This window comes from Nesoenas mayeri, assembly GCF_963082525.1.
Source record: "Nesoenas mayeri genome assembly, chromosome: 3".
NCBI classification, from domain to species: domain Eukaryota; kingdom Metazoa; phylum Chordata; class Aves; order Columbiformes; family Columbidae; genus Nesoenas; species Nesoenas mayeri.
In genome coordinates this window covers 68,002,180-68,021,297 of record NC_137544.1, presented here as the reverse complement: position 1 = coordinate 68,021,297, position 19,118 = coordinate 68,002,180, and the positions used below count along the sequence as shown (strand labels likewise).

The window sequence follows — 19,118 nt, the reverse complement described above, 5'->3', positions numbered from 1 at the left end:
CTACTTAAACTTTCTAATGATATTTAGAAGTAGACAAATTGACTGGTAGGTGACTTTTTAAGGTATTTGGTGTAGCCTCAGCACAGTTCTTGGAGATGATTGCATAAAGTATGAGATAAAGAAAACATCTGTTAATAGAGAAAATAATATGTGGTATTCAACCTCTTTTTTGTTTTCCTTTCCTTTCCACAGGACATTAATGTATGTATCCTTGAAAACTACCCTGAATGTTCCAATCCCAGGTTATTTTACATCATACCATATTTCTGTGGACAGCATCCAAGATGCAGGTAAATATATACAAGGTATCCCTCTTTGTTCAGATATAGCTATTGCCAATGTTTTGTCAGAAGCTGGTAATAAAGAAGCAACAGTTATTTTGAAGTACAAGAGAAAAGTGTAATACCATGTAGCATTGTATGTGGTAACTGCATGCATATCTTTTGGAGTAAGGTTAGTAATGCAAATGTAGTACTATTCTTTTTTCTTGGTTTAATACTTGAATAATTCATCAAATCTTGATGTAAACATGTGGATTTTTCTTTTCTGGGTTGGAAAGGTGAGAATGGCAGTGACCTTATGTGCTCGTTCTTCATTTTACCTGCACTGTGATTTTGTAATATACGTTTTAGCTCTGCTCAGATGCTGTATCAGGTCTGTGTCTGAGGAATTTCAGGTTTCTGTGTCAGTGTAAGAAATAGTAATCGTGCTTAAAACTATGTTAAGTGCAGCCTTCTGCTGCTATAATTAAACTAGTTTATTTTTATTGTGTCTATTTATGCCATTCTCATAGTTATGATACTGCATAGTAAATTTTCATGCAATTGTATGTGACTAATTTTAAATACCTTCTTCTTTTCAAGTACTTTCATATTGTTGGTAACAGCATGTTCTTTATTAGGTTTGTTCAACTTCAAGGTGTTCTATTTATTTATTGTTACTGCTTCTCCATAGTGGAACATGCACATGTTCTGAAAAATGTCTTTCAAAAGCCATACTTTTTCACAGAAGTAATAACAAATGAAAATGTGTTCATTCTTATGTCCCAGTTTCAAAGTACCTCTGCTTTAAAATCTTGATTTAGTTTTATGGCATATGTGAGGGTATGATTGAGAAGCAAAACAGATTCCTTACTTCATTTTCATTACACTTTTTTTTTCCTTCAGGTATTTTGGCCTCATTTGCAAATGCTTACGTTTGCACACTTAACTTGTATATATGAGTAATCCCATTAACAACAGTGGCATGTCTGAATACTTGCACCACATATCTTCATGGGGTTTCTGAGCAGTATATTGAATTACTGTTTTGTAGCTTATTATAGATGGGTCTCCTGTTATGCCCTTGCGCTTCCCTCAGCTGCTTCCTAGTCTCACAAGAAGCTCCAAGAAGGAGGCTCGTAGTGTTTCTTAGGACACTCTGTTCTTCCAGAAAATGGACCAATGCAAAGAAGGTGATAGGGAATGAAAAACCTGCTCAAAGTCTGCTCTAGTGGGAGTGTAGAGCAATAAGCTTTTCCACATGTCATCAAATGAGCTTCTGACAAATGTTGGAAGTTCACTATCACATAGAATTTGTAGTAGCCTAATGCAAGTCAGGGCAGAGATATGATCGCCAGCCCTTCTCAGGTAGCCTGTGTCACTCAGATGTTCATCATACCAGCTGGACCCTGGGAAACAGCTAATTTCCTTTATTTTGAGACACTGTCATTATATCCCTTGTCAATAATAGATGCTGATTGCTACTCCCAGGACATAAATTAATACGTTCATCTAAGAGACTTAAGATTTATATACTTTTCAAACTTAATTGCGCTTGGATGAAACTATGAGAGAAGCATAAAGATGTTCTGGTGTCCTACCGGCTTCTCCCACTGGGGGAAAAGACAGAATAACCCTAAACTGATCTTCAAAACCAGTATCAGTCAGAGCAAACAAATGTGAATCCTGTAGCAGAGCCGCAGGGCAGCCAGGGGTAGTGACAGGGAAGGGGAAGCTCATGGAGACTTTGGCAGAAGTTAAAATGAAGAATAAGGTGGGAAACAGGCCGGTGGCCTCCTGTGTGGCATTCGCTGGGCAACAGCAGGCAATGGTTGCTGGCAGCAGTTCTGCTGTTGTTCAAGGACACAACATTGTTATATGCAGGGACAGGAGTTGCACTCAATGATCCTCATGGGTCCCTTCCAAGTCAGGACATTCTGTGATTCTGTGACACCACCACCCCTTCGCACCCTTTGTCACCCAGGGAAGTGATTTCTCCCATGAGATGGGTTGTGCTTCCAAGTCAAAATACAGGAGTTCACACGTTTGAGCCTATAAACAACTCGGCGAAAGATAACGTCAGAATGGAGCACTTCCAGGCAGTGATCAGCCTCCTTTTAATGTGATCGTGTGTTTACATGCCAAACCAATTATAGATGTTGTGTGGAAATGCTCAGTAAACCACTCAGGTCTGGTGTTGATTTGGTTTGGTTTGTTTTTTTAATGTTCTGTGCTACATACAGCATTGAACATTTTTTTCTTCATTTGTGTTCTTGACTTGAATTTCTCAAATAAATGCATATTTAAACTCTTTCTTTTTCTCCTCCCTCTCTCTCCTTCCATTAATTTCATACAGGGAGCCTGGTGAATGGGCCCTTGAAAGAGCAAAGCTGAATGTTAATGAAAATTTCCTGCTTGTGGGCATTCTGGAGGAGTTGGAGGATGTGCTGCTTTTATTAGAAAGATTCTTACCTCATTATTTCAAGGATGTGCTTAGCATCTACAAAAATCCAGGTGACTTTTTCAATTAAAAAGCTATTCTTATAGAAACTTTGGCAAAATCTGCATGGCTGGTGAAAGACATGTGTTTATATCTTGATTCAATGAAGAGTTTTAGTTCCTTTTTAGGGAAAATATTTGATTGATAGAGACGAGTACGTATTCTGCTTTTAGTCTTGATATTGCTGTGTGGTTTTCATTCCTGGGCAAGTACTTGGTGCTACAGTGATCTTGCCACACACCAGAAAGCTTCCCCGTTTACCACTGAAATGGCTTTTTCTTCTTTTAATTCTGTCATACTTGGCTCTCAAATAATACTAATAATACTATCAAAATATTCTCAAAATGTTGCCAGCAATATCTGCCTAAGTAAACCTTCACAGAATGGTTTGGGGAGATGGACACTTTGGAAATTCTCCAGTACCAGGATATTTATTTTCCCTCAACCTTGACTAAGAACCTCCAGTTAAACTGAGTTTAGATAAAGTACCAATAAGCACACATATTTACTGCACTTTAAGTACAAAGCATGCTGAGGAAAAAGACTTAGGAGACTTGATTAAAGAAATGAAAACAGAGAGCACTTAATCTGCCTCTTAATTTGGACCCCGCAGTCAGTTTGAAAGGGTTATCTCTTCTCTGCATCTGTCCATCCCTCCCAACACTTATTTATAGCTAACTTATTTAGAACACAATCTTGTGTCCTATACCTAAACCAAGAAATATGATGTTTCTGTGGGGCTGTGCATGTCATTCTGGCAGAACTGATTTCCTGCTTGCTTTGGCTGGGCTATCAACATCATATGGACCAGGAAAGGGTAAAACTTCCCTTCTTGCTTAGTGATTCAGTTGCATTCACATCAGTGTGAAATGCCTGCAGCCACTGAAATACGAGTTTTGTACCAAGTTGTATATTAAAATCAAATGTATCGAAGACTGAATTTTGTTTGTAATGAGTGCAGCTGGTGGCTGGCTTTTGACTGAGAGCAGCTATCACAGTACTCAGTTACTTGGGATAAACTACAGATTTCTGTCCATAACCAGAAATCACAGGTGACTGTGCACCAATCCCTGCTTCCAGGATGCATCTTTGAAAATTTTGTATTTAGCAATTATATCAATGTTACAAGGAAACTGTAGCATCCCTCCTCTAAACATGATTTCAGTGGGTCATCATCTGCCTGCAGCAAGGTAGTTAAAGCAGTTATTTAGAAGGTGTGTTACTTTCTTATGGTGCTATATCCAGCCATAGAGCTATTTTGCTCAGTAACAGGTATAAGTAGAGCATTGTATGGTATCAACATGGGAGCAGTGCCTAATTTTGGATCAGTTATTTCTCTTTTATTTATAAATTTAAAAATAAAATGTAGTGGAAATACATGGAAGTCTTCCTAAATGTCTGCGCAATTCAGGCCCCAAGGTTTTATCATGGGGATATTAGACAAGAGGGAGGCAGGGGATCAGTTGAAGGATGCTCTCTTTGCAATGAGCAGACTTTTCTCTGGGAATCTGTAGGACTTCCTCAGTGTACCATAGATTTTCAGTTTTCTCATGATGGGGGAAGCTAACAAACAGCACGCAGGGTCTCAGTTTTCATCAGGGTGCCCTAGAAATTGTCATGTGTAAAATAAGCAATCTCCCAGAATTGTGAAGTGCTGGATAATCTTTCTCTGTGTATATTCCAGTATCTAGGGTAGATTTGATCCCCTGTTTCAGGACAGTGATTTCCTCTGGGTTTCCATGTGTAAGACTGATCTTGTGTCATGTCTGAAGATTTATCTCTTTACTTCAGTATTTCCCATGTGGATTAAACTTTTGGTTTATTTTTCCCATTCACTTACTGACAAAGAAGAATAGAAAGGGAACAGTTTCCTTGTGTCAACTCTCTCCTCCTCTTTTCATACATGCTTATGTTTGTTTTTTTTTTCCAATCATAATTATTTTCATGTTATTTCTGAGTTGGTGCTAAGCTTACAAAAAACTTAACAGAATCAGCCAGAAAGAAAAAAAAAAATTCAAGTTCTGTATAACAAGTCTTACATCGTTCTCCTCAGGGCACCTTAGACCTGATCTGCAACACCCTCTGCTGTTGCATCATGAAGTTTTGGGAAGAAGAGATGTTGTTCTGCCCAGCTGTGTGATGACCCCACAACGCAGCAGATAATTTGGGCCAAAAGTGACCTTTTGTTGCAACTAACACTTGCAGATTAAATCCATACAATTTACAGTTTTATCTGCTGACCTGCTGCTCTACCTGAGATACTCTTATGGCAGTCTTTCCTTTTTATGTATGAAGAAAGTAAAACTTTTCCAGAACTTATTTTTTGTCACTTGAATATGTTGAGATAAAAAAACAGAGTGAAGGGTCATGTACAGAAAGGTGATTCACTTCCAGGTCAGTGAATCTCTGCACCAGAATCCACTGCAATAAGCATAACCCAAACACAATTAAAAGCACCTACCTCTTGCTGTAGGAAGCAGAATGCTGAATGTTATCAAACCCCTAAAATCACATAGGCATTTAATATATGTCACCAAGAGTTCTGTATTAAAGATCTTCTTCGTCTCAAAGCTGGGGCCTTCTTTCCTCCTTACAGGTTCTTTGGGCAGGCACCAGATCCACTGCAGATCAACCAGATACACCCATCCAAGCAAACTTCTTATTATCAGGAGCCTTCAGTGTAGGTTGATGCTAACAGAAATCAGAAAATCTGGGAACTTTTTCTCATCTATGCTTCTTTTAACCATGCAAGCTATATTTAAGCTTCTTTGTTTCTTCTGTATTTGTAGTAAAATTCCTCATCCGAGGCAGCATGCAACAATGCTTGTTAAGGAACTCTTGCCCAGTGTCCTCCTTCTATCTAGAAAACAAAGCCTGGAGCCTTTTTACCTTCAAAAACACTTTGTTGCCATTGTTCTGAAGCAGATCAGTAAAACTGGCTCTATTGATCAGAATGGTAGTGGGACATTTACATCAGAGAGCACAGAAATGTGAGTGCAGGTGTCTGTCTATATATGTAATGACACAGATAACTGCTAAATGCAAGATTACTTGAGTGCTTTTGTCAGTGATGCTAATGATTTGTTTTACATAAACTGGCAGAAGTAAACCTTGAAGAAAGGTAACCTACAAAAAAACCGAGAGAGTGAAATGCAGTTGACTTGTTCAGTCATTATCACTAACAGTTAGTTATTGAGATTTTCAATGTGTTTTGGTTGCCAGCTGTGGTGTATTTGTTTTGTGCTGGCCTTTTCTTTTTGATGGTGTCACATTTTGAAATGCACACCAATTTTTTCTCAAATGTTGTGAATTTTAAAGAGTTGGCAATTCTGCATGACAGGAAATTTTAGTGTCAGAGGACACTAGGACGATAAATTTCTTCATTGCATTAATAAAAACATTGCCTTCAGCTAATCCATAGGCCAGATATTTTGACTTGTGTTTTATAACAATACACAACAAAATGTGAAAGCTCTTTGTGGTGCTGAAGTTTTCATTGGAACCAATCTGGTTTTATCTTGTAGAATACTTTAGAGCTACAGGCTTCCTGTTTTTCTCGTTTTCCACTCTCTCTTTGAAATTAAGCATTTTCTTAATGTTGATACCAAGTCAAGAATTGCAAAAGGACTCTCTTTTCTGTTGCTTGTCTTGGCCAAAGTGGCAAACTCTTCCTGTCTTGACAGCCAGAACTGCCTTTGACAAGAGATCAAAAGGGACGGGCAGGAGGCAGGGAGAGGATGGCAGTCAGATTGTGGAATTCATGTGCAGATTGATACATGGGTAGAATAAATTTTATATTTATGTATATATGGGTTTACTAGATTTCTTTGTTAGCACAGTAAAATTAACTCAAAATTCTGTCCTTTTTTCTCCAGCATTGGAGCAGATAGGATCCAGTTGCAGAGCTTTGGATTATATGTACTTCAAAATTTTGAAGTATTCCTTAACTCTTTGAAAGGCCTGAAATAGTTATAGTATAGCTTTATGTATAAAATATCTCCTTGGTCTCAGGAGCACGCTGAAAGAAAAGTAACTAGTCAGTCCTGTTAATTTTTGCTGGCCATAGCTCACTTCCATAGCCTGGCTGGTAGTCAGAACACAGATAACACTTACACGGTTTCTTTTGAAATGGCCACATGTGGGTTTTATATATTTGGTGTTTTTAAGAGGCAGAAAATACACACTATACACAGCAAAACATAGAATCTTCTTCTACCTTGTCAACTTCCGTGACATGGGGTAGAAGTTAACAGCATCTTATGTAAAAGAATAGGCAATAAAATGTTTTCTGTCACCTCAAAAATAACCCATATCCTCTCACCTTTCTGCAGGAATTTATAAATTTTCTTTGGCGCCAGAAGCCCTATAAAAACACTTCTTCCCAATACCAGAAAAAAAAAATCTTTGTTTCTTGAAGGTTACATTTTGCATGGAGAATGTGTAGATCTTACTCCAAAGCAAAAGACTGACTTAAGGTTTTCAAACATTGAATTTTACTGAGTGCAATGAAATTACTCATGCTGTCAGCTGGAAGAAATTATATTGTTCAGGTAAACTGTAAAATGTGCTTTTTCTTTTTTTTTGCTTTTTTTTGAAAATGCAACAAAAATGTGAATCTTCTTAAGAATCACATTTACAGGGAATGTTTTAAACTGTAGTAGTAATATTATCCCCAATAATATAAACTTGCTGATGTTTTAAATCCATTCTACTAATGAATGCTAGTGACACGGCCTTGATGTTTTCTATTTATAAGCTTCACCTTCTCTTTAAACACAGCAAGGAGAGAGTTCCTGCGATTTGTCTTTATTGTAAGGCTGAGGTCCCATGAGGCAGATGATGAAGTGTTTTTTGATGGAGTTAAGAACAGAGGGGGATCAACCCTGAAGACTGCTGCTGTGCTGAGGCATGACTGAAGGTGGGACATGCCTTCAGATGCTTCTTGTGCTGGAAGTGGAAGAGAGCATTTTCCCACTCCTTGTCAAAATAAAACTCTCTGCAAGTGGAAAAGGCTGAAAGAGGTTTTTCTTTCTTTCCTTATCCGCCCTTCCAGGTCATCACTTTGTTAGCAGTGCTCCCTATATTCTGACTGATACCTTTAGTACTAAATTCTTGTGGCAGCCTTTCTCCCACCCTGTTCTTGGGCTGCTCTGGCAATGTGTGGATGCTACGCATTTGGAAATATTTAGGAACTAAGGATCATTGCTGGAAAAGTTGCTGTGATATGAAGAAGGCAAAGGTAGGGCAGGAGGATCCCATGGTGGTTTTTTTTCCTTCTGAGAAACAAGAATGGATGTCTTTGCGGGCACAACCTCCAAGAGCAAAAACTCTCAGTAAGAAATGTTGAAAGAAGTCATAGAATCATGGAATGGTTTGGGTTGAGAGGGACCCTAAAGATCACCTAGGTCTAGCCGTCACTGCCTTGGGCAGTGACACCTTCCACTAGACCAGGTTGCTCAAAGCCCCATCCAGCCTGGCCTTGAACATGGGGCATCCACAGCTTCTCTGGGCAGCCTCTTCTCTGCCTCACCACCCTCACAGTGAAGAATTACTTCCTTATATCCAATCTATCTTCTTTAGGTTTAAGGCCATTACCCCTTGTGCTCTCACTACCCGCCTTTGTAAAAAGTCCCTCTCCGGCTTTTTTATGGTTCCGCTTTAGATACTAGAAGGCTGCTATAAGGTCTCCCTGGAGCCTTCTTGTCTCCAGGCTGAACAACCCCAGCTTTCTCAGCCTGTCTTCATAGGAGAGCTGCTCCAGCCTCTGATCATCTTTGTGGCCTCCTCTGGAATTGCTCTAATAGGTCCACATCCTTCTTATGTTGGGGGCCCCAGAGCTGGACACGGTACTCTAACTGAGATCTCATGAGAACAGAGTACATGGGAAGAATTATCTCCTTCGACCTGCTGGTCACACTTCTTTTGATGCAGCCCACGATATAGGTGGCTGTATGGGCTGCAAGCACACGTTGCCGGGTCATGTTGGGCTCTTCATCAACCAACACCCCCAAGACCTCCTCAGGGCTGCTCTCAAACCATTCTCCACCCCTTCCCCTGTATTTGTGCTTGAGATTGCCCCAACCAGTGTGCAAGAACTTGTACTTGGCCTTGTTGCAATTCATGAGGTTTGCATGGGCCCACCTCTTCAGCCTGCCAAGGTCGCTTTGGAAGGCATCCCTTCTCTCCAGCATGTTGACCGCACCACACAGGTTGGTGTCATCAGCAAGCTTGCTGAGTGTGCACTCGATCCCACTGTCCACATCAATGACAAAGATGTTGAGCAGTGCAGGTCCCAGTACTGACTCCTGAGGAACACCACTCATCACTGGTCTCCACTTGGACACAGAGTCATTGGCCACAACTCTTTGAGTGTGACCATCCAGCCAACTCCTTTTCTATGAGGTGATCCATCCATCAAATATATGTCTCTCCAATTTAGAGACAAGGATGTCATGCAGGAGAGTGTCAAATGCTTTGCACAAGTCCAGGTAGGTGGAAAGAGGCAGTGCTTCTTGTGCAGCGCCTTTAAATAGTGATAATTTTATATTCTGCCTTTGTTCAGCACAAATGAAAGGGAAGAAAAAATGAGGACAAGTGATCTGCAGCTTCTAATAGTCTGCCTGCTTCTCATGAGCCGTATTTTCTGGTGAGGGTTGTGACTTGTATGTGAAAAGGGAATATATTGGCTCAACTTTTGTGCACAAATGCACAACATTTCTCTCTCCTACAAACATCTGCACTTTTGATGTGAGAATAAAAGCAGCTTGGATTAGATTCACTTTAAATGCTGAGATTTTTTTGCATCACTTCTTTGCATCTGCTACTTTATTAAAACGGAGTTTGGGAAAACTTTGAACACATACAAATCTTCAAAAACTTTGGAGAGTCCAGTCTTTTTTACCTGACACTCTAAAACAACTTTATGCTTTCCCTAAATAATACTCTCAAGAGGATTCACTGTGTATGACAGTTTTCTACAGAAGAGGAAAATTCTAAAATTCTTGTGGAGGTAAAACGTGAGGTTGGACTTGACAAATAAGTAACCACGTAACACTTCCATGGCACATTCCCATCCATTATGTGAAACAATCTGTATTTGCGGCTTAAAAAGTTTTCTCCAGAAGGTGGTGTAATCTCCCTGCTTTTTCAAGGACTTTCGGAGGATTTTAACATCTTGCCATGTGCATTTACGTTCTGCCTGGGTGGCGTTTTCTTCTTTATCACCCAACATCCTGTTCTAAAAATAGAAATTAAAAATAGAAAATGTGAACAAATAGTTTCTTTCTTCTCCTGAAGTCTGAACTTTCAAAATTACATAGGAGGACATTGTGAAACAATGTATTTGCTAAAACAGGCAGTTTAAGCTCTAGGAATAGTTTTTAATTATGTTTTTGTTTCTTGTAAAACAAATTCCCTGTTCGCTGTGTGCAAGAAAGGCAGGGAAAGAGGAACAGCCACAGTGTATATCCCAAGGATGTTTTTTCACAGTTAGGTCGATGGCATCTGGGATATTCTGCACAACTAATCTACTCCTTGCTTTGCTTTATAATGCTGAAGGTAGTCTTAAAAGCTGTAGATACATTATTTAGCTGTTCAGCCATGGAAAATAAAGGTTTAGAGAGCAGGGACAAAACCAGGCTGCCTGATGTGGGATGCCTTTAAGTTAGTGGATGCACTGATCAGTGATAAGTACAATCAGTGGAAATATCCTTTCTTTTTCTGATTCCATAAAAGGAAAATATGTTGGTTTTTGTCTTTCAGAGGCTTCAAATCCCATTGTGAATAAACTAAGCAGTTTTCAGAATAGGAGCTTTTGGAAGGATTTGAGCAGTTCTGGGCTGTCTCATGATTCTGTGTTTTTCAAAAGATCCGCTAGGTCTTTGGAAGATTTTTTGCAGAAGCTGAACTTCTCTGTGGCAAGTTCTGCAGCAAAGATTGACAGCTCATAACAGCTGCAGTTCTTGTTCTGCTGAGGAAGGTGAAGCCACTCCAGACTATATGTGTGTTGCATGAGAGACAGAACTGTGGCACCAAAAGATTTATCCAAGATGGTATCAATCTCATTGCTAAATACAAGCAACAATAAAGGTGTGGCAAGAGAGGAGCATGGCTTTCCAAGCCTACGTGGAGCTTGTAGGCATCCAGGGCCAGGTCCACTGTGTTTACTGTTCCTTGCTGGCACGTACTTCTTAGATTGGAGTTAGCTCGTGTGGTCATGGTTATGCAGCAGAGCATTTGCCCATAAATACATCTTGTAGCCCAAAATGAATGGTGCATTTTCAGATGAAAAGCAGGATAGCTGACAGCCTGACTTGACAATGACACACTCGGTAAATCTGCTCCCTGAGCTTACGGTGCAGGGAAGCGCTATATACAGGTCCATTTGCCAAACATATGACTATGGTTCTGCTTCCTCTTCGAGCCAAGGTGACTGGTTGACTTTGTAAGTACAGCAGCACCAACAATAATCATTTCGATCAGGTGAGAAACTGATTTCATACTAGCAGGTTGGGATGGTGAGAATGGTACATGAACTGGAGGGCAATCAGCAGGGCCAGTGCTGATTCACAGGGCCCCTGCCCAACACTTCTGGTGTTCAAAGAGGTTGGCCACCTTCCATGTCTCACCATAGAATATGGCAAAGAGGAATATGGTTTTTCTGCTTGCCAGTTACACTGCAGATTTTTAGATCCTTATTTTTGGCTTGGATTTTCATAGCCATTGAATTTGCAAAGGCTATGCTCAGAATGAGTTGTAGCAGAAGGTGAAGACCATGTTCCCTTAAAGCATCCTTTGAAAAACCTATATCGACTGTTTCTCTGCTACTAGAGTTTCAGGACATATGAGCTCATAGACTGGCTCTGACAACCTACAATGTATTGTAGTGATAGACTAATTATTTTTTCATAGTCACTGAGTCTTTGTGCTGTAATGCAGATTGTATATAGGGAATTTGTGCTACCTTTTTCCTGTTCCTCTCCACCACTTTTTTCATATTGGTCTTTCCCATCAACTGGCAGGGTCTCTACCTGAAGACAAATACACTATTTTTTTGCATGCTGTTATTTGAGCCTCTCTGTCATGAGTGGAGTTTCCCCTCTCCAAGCTTTCTCTATAATGTGTTCATACCTGTAGGATTATGAAGGCTGAGACCACTGACAGCATCGTCTTCAGCTTTTAGTGCAATTCCAAAAGAATTCAGCCTCCAGATTTTGCATTTCATCCCACATCTTCGTGATACTTGCTTTGTTTCAGTTTCCTTTCATTAGATCTACTGATGGGCTGTCTGATTTTGGACTAAACCCACACAGATGTAATTTCATACTTTGTTGCAGGAAAATCAAAACTTATTTGTGGTCTAAATCCCAAGGGGCTAGTCAGACAAACCCTTGCATCCCACATATCAAGAATTCAAGTGTATTTTTTTGTGTATCAGATCATTTTGAAAGGTTGGTGCTGGTATCTTTCAAGCAACTGTCATGTTTATCTAATGAGCGTGTCAATCACTAAAGACGTTATGGTTTGTAACAGTGCTCCTGCTATTCATCTGAAGTTGATTCCCTAATGCATCTTTTGAATGTTTCCTGTTCCTAGTATAACAAAATGAAAAACCCATGGACAAGCAGCTTTGTTAAAGCTCTAGCACAGAGGGAAAGCTGCATTCAGATACAGCATTAGCTATATCTCATAAATAATTCAGGGTCACTGATGACAAAATACCACAAACTTTTTAATGAGAGATAAGACTTGCAACAACAGTTAATTCCTTCTTGACTAACTTACTAAATAAAATCATAAAGCTATTTTAATCAGAAACATTTCAGCAAAACCTCTGTTACAGCTTCTACTTTAAAAATAAGCATTTGAATAAAAATTATAGCAGTGACAGATTATGCAAATTGCCTCTTTGACAACTTTGACCTCTATTGAGGCAACAGAAGACACAGAGGAGGAGGCAGATGGCCATTAAATCCCAGTTAACAGGCCTCCTTCTGTTCCCAGCTGCAACTCCAGTACATTCGCACAGGTCTTCATTTGAATTATATGGAAACAAGCAAGTTGCACAAGGTGACTGAGGCTAGAATCTGAAAAACTTTTGTTAATAACAGGACCAAAACAACTGAGAATTTAGCTTGATTTTCATTGTGTCCCATGTTACATTTTCAGGGTCAGTGTTTGAGGAGAAACATCTTTTAACTGAAAACTGAGCATATTTGCAATATAAGACACAGGAACAGTATGGAGCAGATCTCAGAGCTGACTATTCACTTTGCTTTTAGGAGCATAATCATACTGTAAGTCTTCAAAGAAGGCTATTGTATTTTTCCCTTGGGCTAATCATAGGTTCTGTCCATTGTTTCAGTGATAGAATGGGCTACAGGTTAAAGTGATTATTCTTATCCCTGAGGCATCTTGCAAGAGCAATGCAGGTACCATGAGACAGTATCTTTGATTGCTCAGAAATGTTTTGAAAAATATTGAAGGTAAAGTAACTACAGAGAAGAAAATTCATTATTAAAAAAAGCTTTTACTTGTAATTCATGCACAGTGGAGATGAGCAGCCCTCCCTAAGAAATTACTTGGGTTTTCATATAAACATTGCAATTTAAAATCAAGTTTTTACAGTGATAAAAATGAGCTACTATAAAAATTAAAATGCTGTAATAATTAAAATGAGGAAAACATGAAGGAGCATAAATTCTGACAAACTAGGTGTGAAATTATAGCAAGGCGCTTTCTGGCACGCAGCTTGCTAAAGGCATTAAAGTTAATACTAAATGATTTTTTTCAACTATATCAGAAGTAGGTGGCCCACCAGAGAGTTGGGGAGAGGGAGACCGTGGGCATCAGGCAGAGGTGGCAGGGAGGCACTCTCAGGGAAGAGACATCCCCAGAGTACAACTGTAAACAGACCAATTACTCCCAGAGGACACAGTGTATTGCACTCTACGTCATCTTTAAGACCACGGTTATTACTATTAGAAAAGAAGGGAAAGAATTAGTAGAATAAATTTCAGCAAAGTACAAGGGTTGGCCCTTGATTTCAATGTTATAAAAATTAAAATGAAGGAAATGTATTAGCAGTGTAGCTCTCAGCTGCTACACAGGAGTCCTTTTGAAATGTCTTCCAGCTATCGCTCCTTAGGGGATCATCTGCTCCCTTGAGCACAGCTTCACACCAGGCCTGTGCTCCTTCCTCCAAGCCTCTTTGCTTTACCTGCCCTGGACACTGTTTGCTCTTCCAAGAGTGAGGCTTTCCTGGAGTTTATGTTCCCTACTTCCTTTCCTGGTTGGAATTTCCCAGCCTTTTTTAATCTGTCCTTCTCAAAAACTTGCTCTCCAAGAAGGTTTTTACTAACTATGGCTGGGAAGAATCCTTTTTTGTTATTTTTCTCTGTTCTTGGAGTGGAATGACAAATTTACATATGTAGTAAGAAAGAGCATCCTCCCCTCCGCTGCTCTCTAGGGTCATCTTCCCTGTCTCCTCCCATTCTTCCAAATTGCACTCCCTTTGTGTTCTTTAATTAGTATCTTCTTTCCAGTGTGCTGCTTTTTCTATCTCAAACGTTTGCACAATTGTTACAGCGCTTTATAAATCTCATCTTTTGAGTTGCAATTGTACTGTTTGGAGTCCGTTTGAATAACTTTTTGGTGACTTGCAGATGCCATCTATAATGCAGATAACCAATTTAGTGTTAGGATGTGGCCTTTTTTTCCTCCTCAGCTATCTTTCCTCTTTGGAAGTGTCAGGAGTGCTGCTATCACTAGTATTCATCAAGGATCTCTTTGAAATTGCCAACTCTGCAGCATGTCCTGATGTTCAATCAGCAGCTGTTTTGGAAGAATGAAAGGTAGTTAACATTACTCCCAGCTTTTAAAAGGCTGCAGTGATCACTTGGACAGCAACAGGAGAAATAATTCAGTTATTGACTGGTAGGAACCATAATAAAGAATGGGATTAATAGGCAGTTGGGAAGAGTCAATATGGTGTTTGTAGAGCCTGATAAATCAGCTAGTTCCTCAAAGGAGTCAGCAAGCACAAGGATATGCTGTGGTACAGTTGTGATTTTCAGCAGGATCTCTACCCAAAAGCTTTTAAAGAAAATGAGTTGTCAGGATATGAGACTGTTCTCCTGCAGAATAAAATTGGTTGAAGAGGTAGGCACTAATTTTTTTGTGGTCTCCCCTTACTTTAAACAAGCGGGGGAATCCCACAGGGACTGCACTACAGCCTGGGGTAAATGTTCTCGTAAAAAGATGCAACCGAGGTGAGAGAGGTCACTGCCAATATGAAATTACCAGAAAGCAAAAAGAACAACACTGAAGTGTTTTAGTCATCCAAAGAAAGCAACACATTTAAATTCAGCTCACATGCAGTTGATGAGGTCTGTCCTCGGCACTCGGAACTGCTGTACAGGGATGCTTTGGGTCCTGGTCTGTGTCCAGGTTGGTAGGAAAGTACCCAGATTGTCAGATGGGTGGGTATTTTTTTTCTGCACAGGGAATCAGCCCCCTGGAGATCACCCTACCCACTGGGCAGCAGCATTTCTGTGGCAAAGAAATTTTTATGCAAAGCTAGATCAAGCCATGGCTCAGTTTTTCCAGATGGGGGAAAATGGTGACACAGGATGGAAAGGCTAAATACTGGCTAAAAGGCTAAATCTCAAGAGCAGCTGAAGGAAAGACATTCACATTTGAGGTGCTGCCTTAGCTGCAAGGCAGGGAGTTCATACAGCTGTAGTGCTGAGCTATGTTTAATTGTAGGTGATTCAGGAGCATCAGTACGTACCTGCTCTTGCTCTAATTTATCTGTTCTCTCTCAAGTCCCATGTTCTGGCTAGGCAAAAAGGTGGCAAGGATGACAGTAAAGCCAAATAAAGGTAATTTTCTGGAGAAACACCAGACCTCATTTGCCAGCTATAATAGACTTACCAGAGGAAGAAACAGTTGAGTTGATCTCTGGTTTTGTAGCAGTGAGCAGCAGCTGTTTTGGTAGCAGTAGCAGCAGCTCATATAACAAATGTTTCATGATGAATGTGAACAAAAGCCAGCCCTGAAATTCCAGCTCCACTATGTACGCATAAAATATAAAACCAGTTCAAAATAACATAACTACTCAACTTAAGGGATTTTTACCCCCCTTCTAAATAAATTCCATATGAGCATTAGTGTTTGGTCTGCTTGGTTCTCCAGGGCTCACCCAGAAAACATTTTTATCATACAGGCTGAGGGCAAAAAGTGAGCATTAAAACAGACCAAGAATAAAATATTTTTGAAAGAAGTGCACGTGCAAAGAGGTGTGTGGTTTGGGGGAAGGTTTGGAGAATACCAAACATTCTTACTGGACTGAAATTACTGCTGATGTTTGTGAGTTGGCTGAATTCACTTGCCTCCAAAATAGGTCTTGGAGGAATTCTTCATGCACCTCCATGCAATTTGGTTACTGAAAATGACTTGTGGTTTTAAAGGCATCTACATGTTAGAAGAGCGTTATGCCCTCTAGCATGGATGTCTTTCCAGATAGCTAGTGGGAGGATTTCTGGGGAATGTGAGTTGCTGATGAGTGCATACTCAGGGGAAATGAGGGTATTGAAGAGAAAGCAAAAAATAATAATTGGAGGCTCAAGAGAAATAGAAGAGGTATCCAGGGAGAAGTGCTTTAAATTGTCATCTTCCTCCAATTGCTCCAGTTAAAATGACATATAAACCCCAGCATTTACCCATCTCTCCCTGCTTTGCTGCTTGCTGAAAGTCTGGAGCAGCATCTCTTGCCCACCCACGCAAGCACTCCTGCTCTGCTCTCAGGCCCTGGAATATTCTTTTCACAATCCATTCACTCTCCCCATGGCTTTCTTTGACTCCTCTGGTCTCACTTCCCTGTAACTATGGGATTAATCAGCTCTGAGCATCCACCATAGGGAGAAACCTTATTTCTTGTGTTCTGCTAGATCAGTGATAAAACTATGTAACCTATTGCTGTGCCTTTTGCAGTATGAGCCCATCCTAGTACTTTTTGTGTAGTGAAAATCTTAGGGTAATTGTGGGTTCTGTCTTTTTCCATAGTGTTTCTCTCAATTGAGTTTTGGAGGGTCTGTGAAGTTGTGTTACTGGGTGATGTACTGCTGTGCTTGGGTACACAGGGACCTGTGAGTCATTATGAGTATTACATCTTTGGCATTACAGAGCACGCAAATGCGGGGTTTAGAACAAAATCTGTGTGCTTGTCTCGGTCTTTGCTCCTCCTGCTGCTTGACTGCTTTGATTCATTTCCAAACTGTCAGTGACATGATGTGATGTCTTGCTTTTTGTGGGGTAGATGGGGGAATAGGAGATGGATAAAGAGCACCATTGGACCTAGCAGGAGAAGAGGAGAGCGAGGGTGGGTTGTTCTCTTGTTTGCTTATTCCTAGCCAGAAAGAAGTGCAGCAAAAGCTACTGGGAGAGCCCAGTGGCCAGTTGTGTTGGGCCTGTGCTGAGGGAACACATGTAGCATGCTGACGTTGCTGCAGCAGAGTATTTGGTACATGGCTCCCTTGCAAGAAGCCCCCAGTGCTTTGCAGAGCTGTGCTCTCGGGGCTTTCGGGATGTTAGCAAGTTTAGAGGTATATTACTTGGGCAAGAACCTGTGCTTTTTCTGTTACATAAAATGAGAGCGTGAGATTAATATGTGGCTGATATATAATATACATGTCCTAAAAGCTAGTGGAAATTGGACATGACAGGAATGACAGCATAGCCAAAGCAAATTTATTTAAAATGTTGAAAGAAAATATTCACAGAAAACTCAGTTTTAACCTAAATACCACCAAATATTTTGCTGGATATTGAAGTCTTATTTTATTTTTTAAGTTTTCTTCCACTCTCCACTGTCCCTATAAGTGCCCTGCCAATCTCAACAGTAGCTCTGACTCATCTTTGAAGGATCTTCAGACAGCTGACAAACCTGGTTTACTTCACTGGCTATTGACATTGCTTAATATCAGGTGCTTAAATAATGTACCAGGGAAACTGAACTCTCTGCATGATCAGTGAAGAGAGGTGAATGACTGTTTCTCTCTTTGGGGATTCATTTGATGCCCTGAGTGACTGCCTGGAGTTCCACAGCAGGAATATTTCTCACTCGTGCTGTATACGGGTGTACAGTTGGGTAGAGATAGATGTTGTCAAGGAGTTGGCACAGTAGTGTTTGTACGAGCAAGGAAGAAGTATGCATATAAAAGCAAAGTTTGTATCATGCCTTCCTAGTGCTCTCCTTGTCTATCCATTAGATAAATCTGTGCATCATTGAGTGTTATTTGATCTAAGCTTTTGGTGGAATAGTTTGGGGGTTTTCATGGGGTTTGTTCGGGGCTTTTTAGCACCCTTGGTAGTATCTTTTCCTGCAGCATTTCCAGAAGCAAACTCTATGACCTAGTTCCCTGTGGAGAAAAGAAACACAGCAGAAGGCCAAGACTTCCTTGCCAAGAGCAAAGGAGATGAATGAAGAGGAAAACTTGGTCTAGTAAACTCTCAAGAAACTCCTGCATGGTCACCAAAGCAGCTGCTAGAAGCACAGTTGCAGAGGACAGGAAACCTGGGGAAGGTATTTGGACAGTAAAACTATGAAGGAATGCTGAAGATGGTGAAGGATGGCAGGACCAGCTGGGATGAGGGAGAATGGTCAAACAAACCAGCTCAGGTATTAGGCAGCAAGGTAATTTCACCAGTTGCTTCTGCTATGCTTCTGCATTTCACCAGTTGCTTCTCTCCAAGGTTTTTTTGATGCAGCATATATGAGATGTGTCTCTGGTCTTGCGCTGTCCACAGCTTATATTTCAGTGTTTGAGAAGTCCTCAAGCTGCTTTTCCACACTGAATCCTGGTTCACATGGACTAGTGTTTGTCCAGTTTTGCCATAAAGGTATCAGGTAATAGTGCTTTCTGTGTCTTCTTTAGGGTTATTATTTCAGGATTTGTGGATATTTCCGGTGAGGATTTTTTTTCCCTCTGGATTCTTATCCTGTCCATTCCCATTCTTAATTTAATTCAGTAAGTGGTAAATTCACAGTTAAATTTTGAGTACCTGTGATGTTAATTAAAGGCATTAGAGACAGGATGCAATCTAGGAATCCTAGTTGCCAAATAGCACTTTGACGAGGTTTTCTGGTTTTGGATCCGTAGTTTAGTCCATGATTTTGTGTGTTAAACCAAATTATTTTCTTTAACAACCAGGTGAGATGCTTAGCATGGAGGATGTATAATCTTTTTAAGCACAATGAAACAGTTTTCTCTTGTTAGGACTATTTTGTTTTGTTTGCAAATGGAAAATTGTTCTTTCCAGTCAGCACAGTGAAAAATGATTAGTGCTGTTGGTGTCCA

The 19,118-nt window shown here is 40.3% G+C and overlaps 1 protein-coding gene across 1 annotated transcript in view; it reads left to right on the top strand.

The window, feature by feature from the left end:
- Positions 1 to 19,118, top strand: part of UST (uronyl 2-sulfotransferase) — a gene marked incomplete at both ends in the record, with an annotated part of 164,212 nt that overhangs the window by 130,352 nt on the left and 14,742 nt on the right. Inside the window, 2 exons of the mRNA XM_080341719.1 lie at positions 193 to 290; positions 2,617 to 2,774. Coding sequence (XP_080197845.1) covers positions 193 to 290; positions 2,617 to 2,774 — 256 coding nt within the window. The remainder of the gene's footprint in view (positions 1 to 192; positions 291 to 2,616; positions 2,775 to 19,118) is intronic.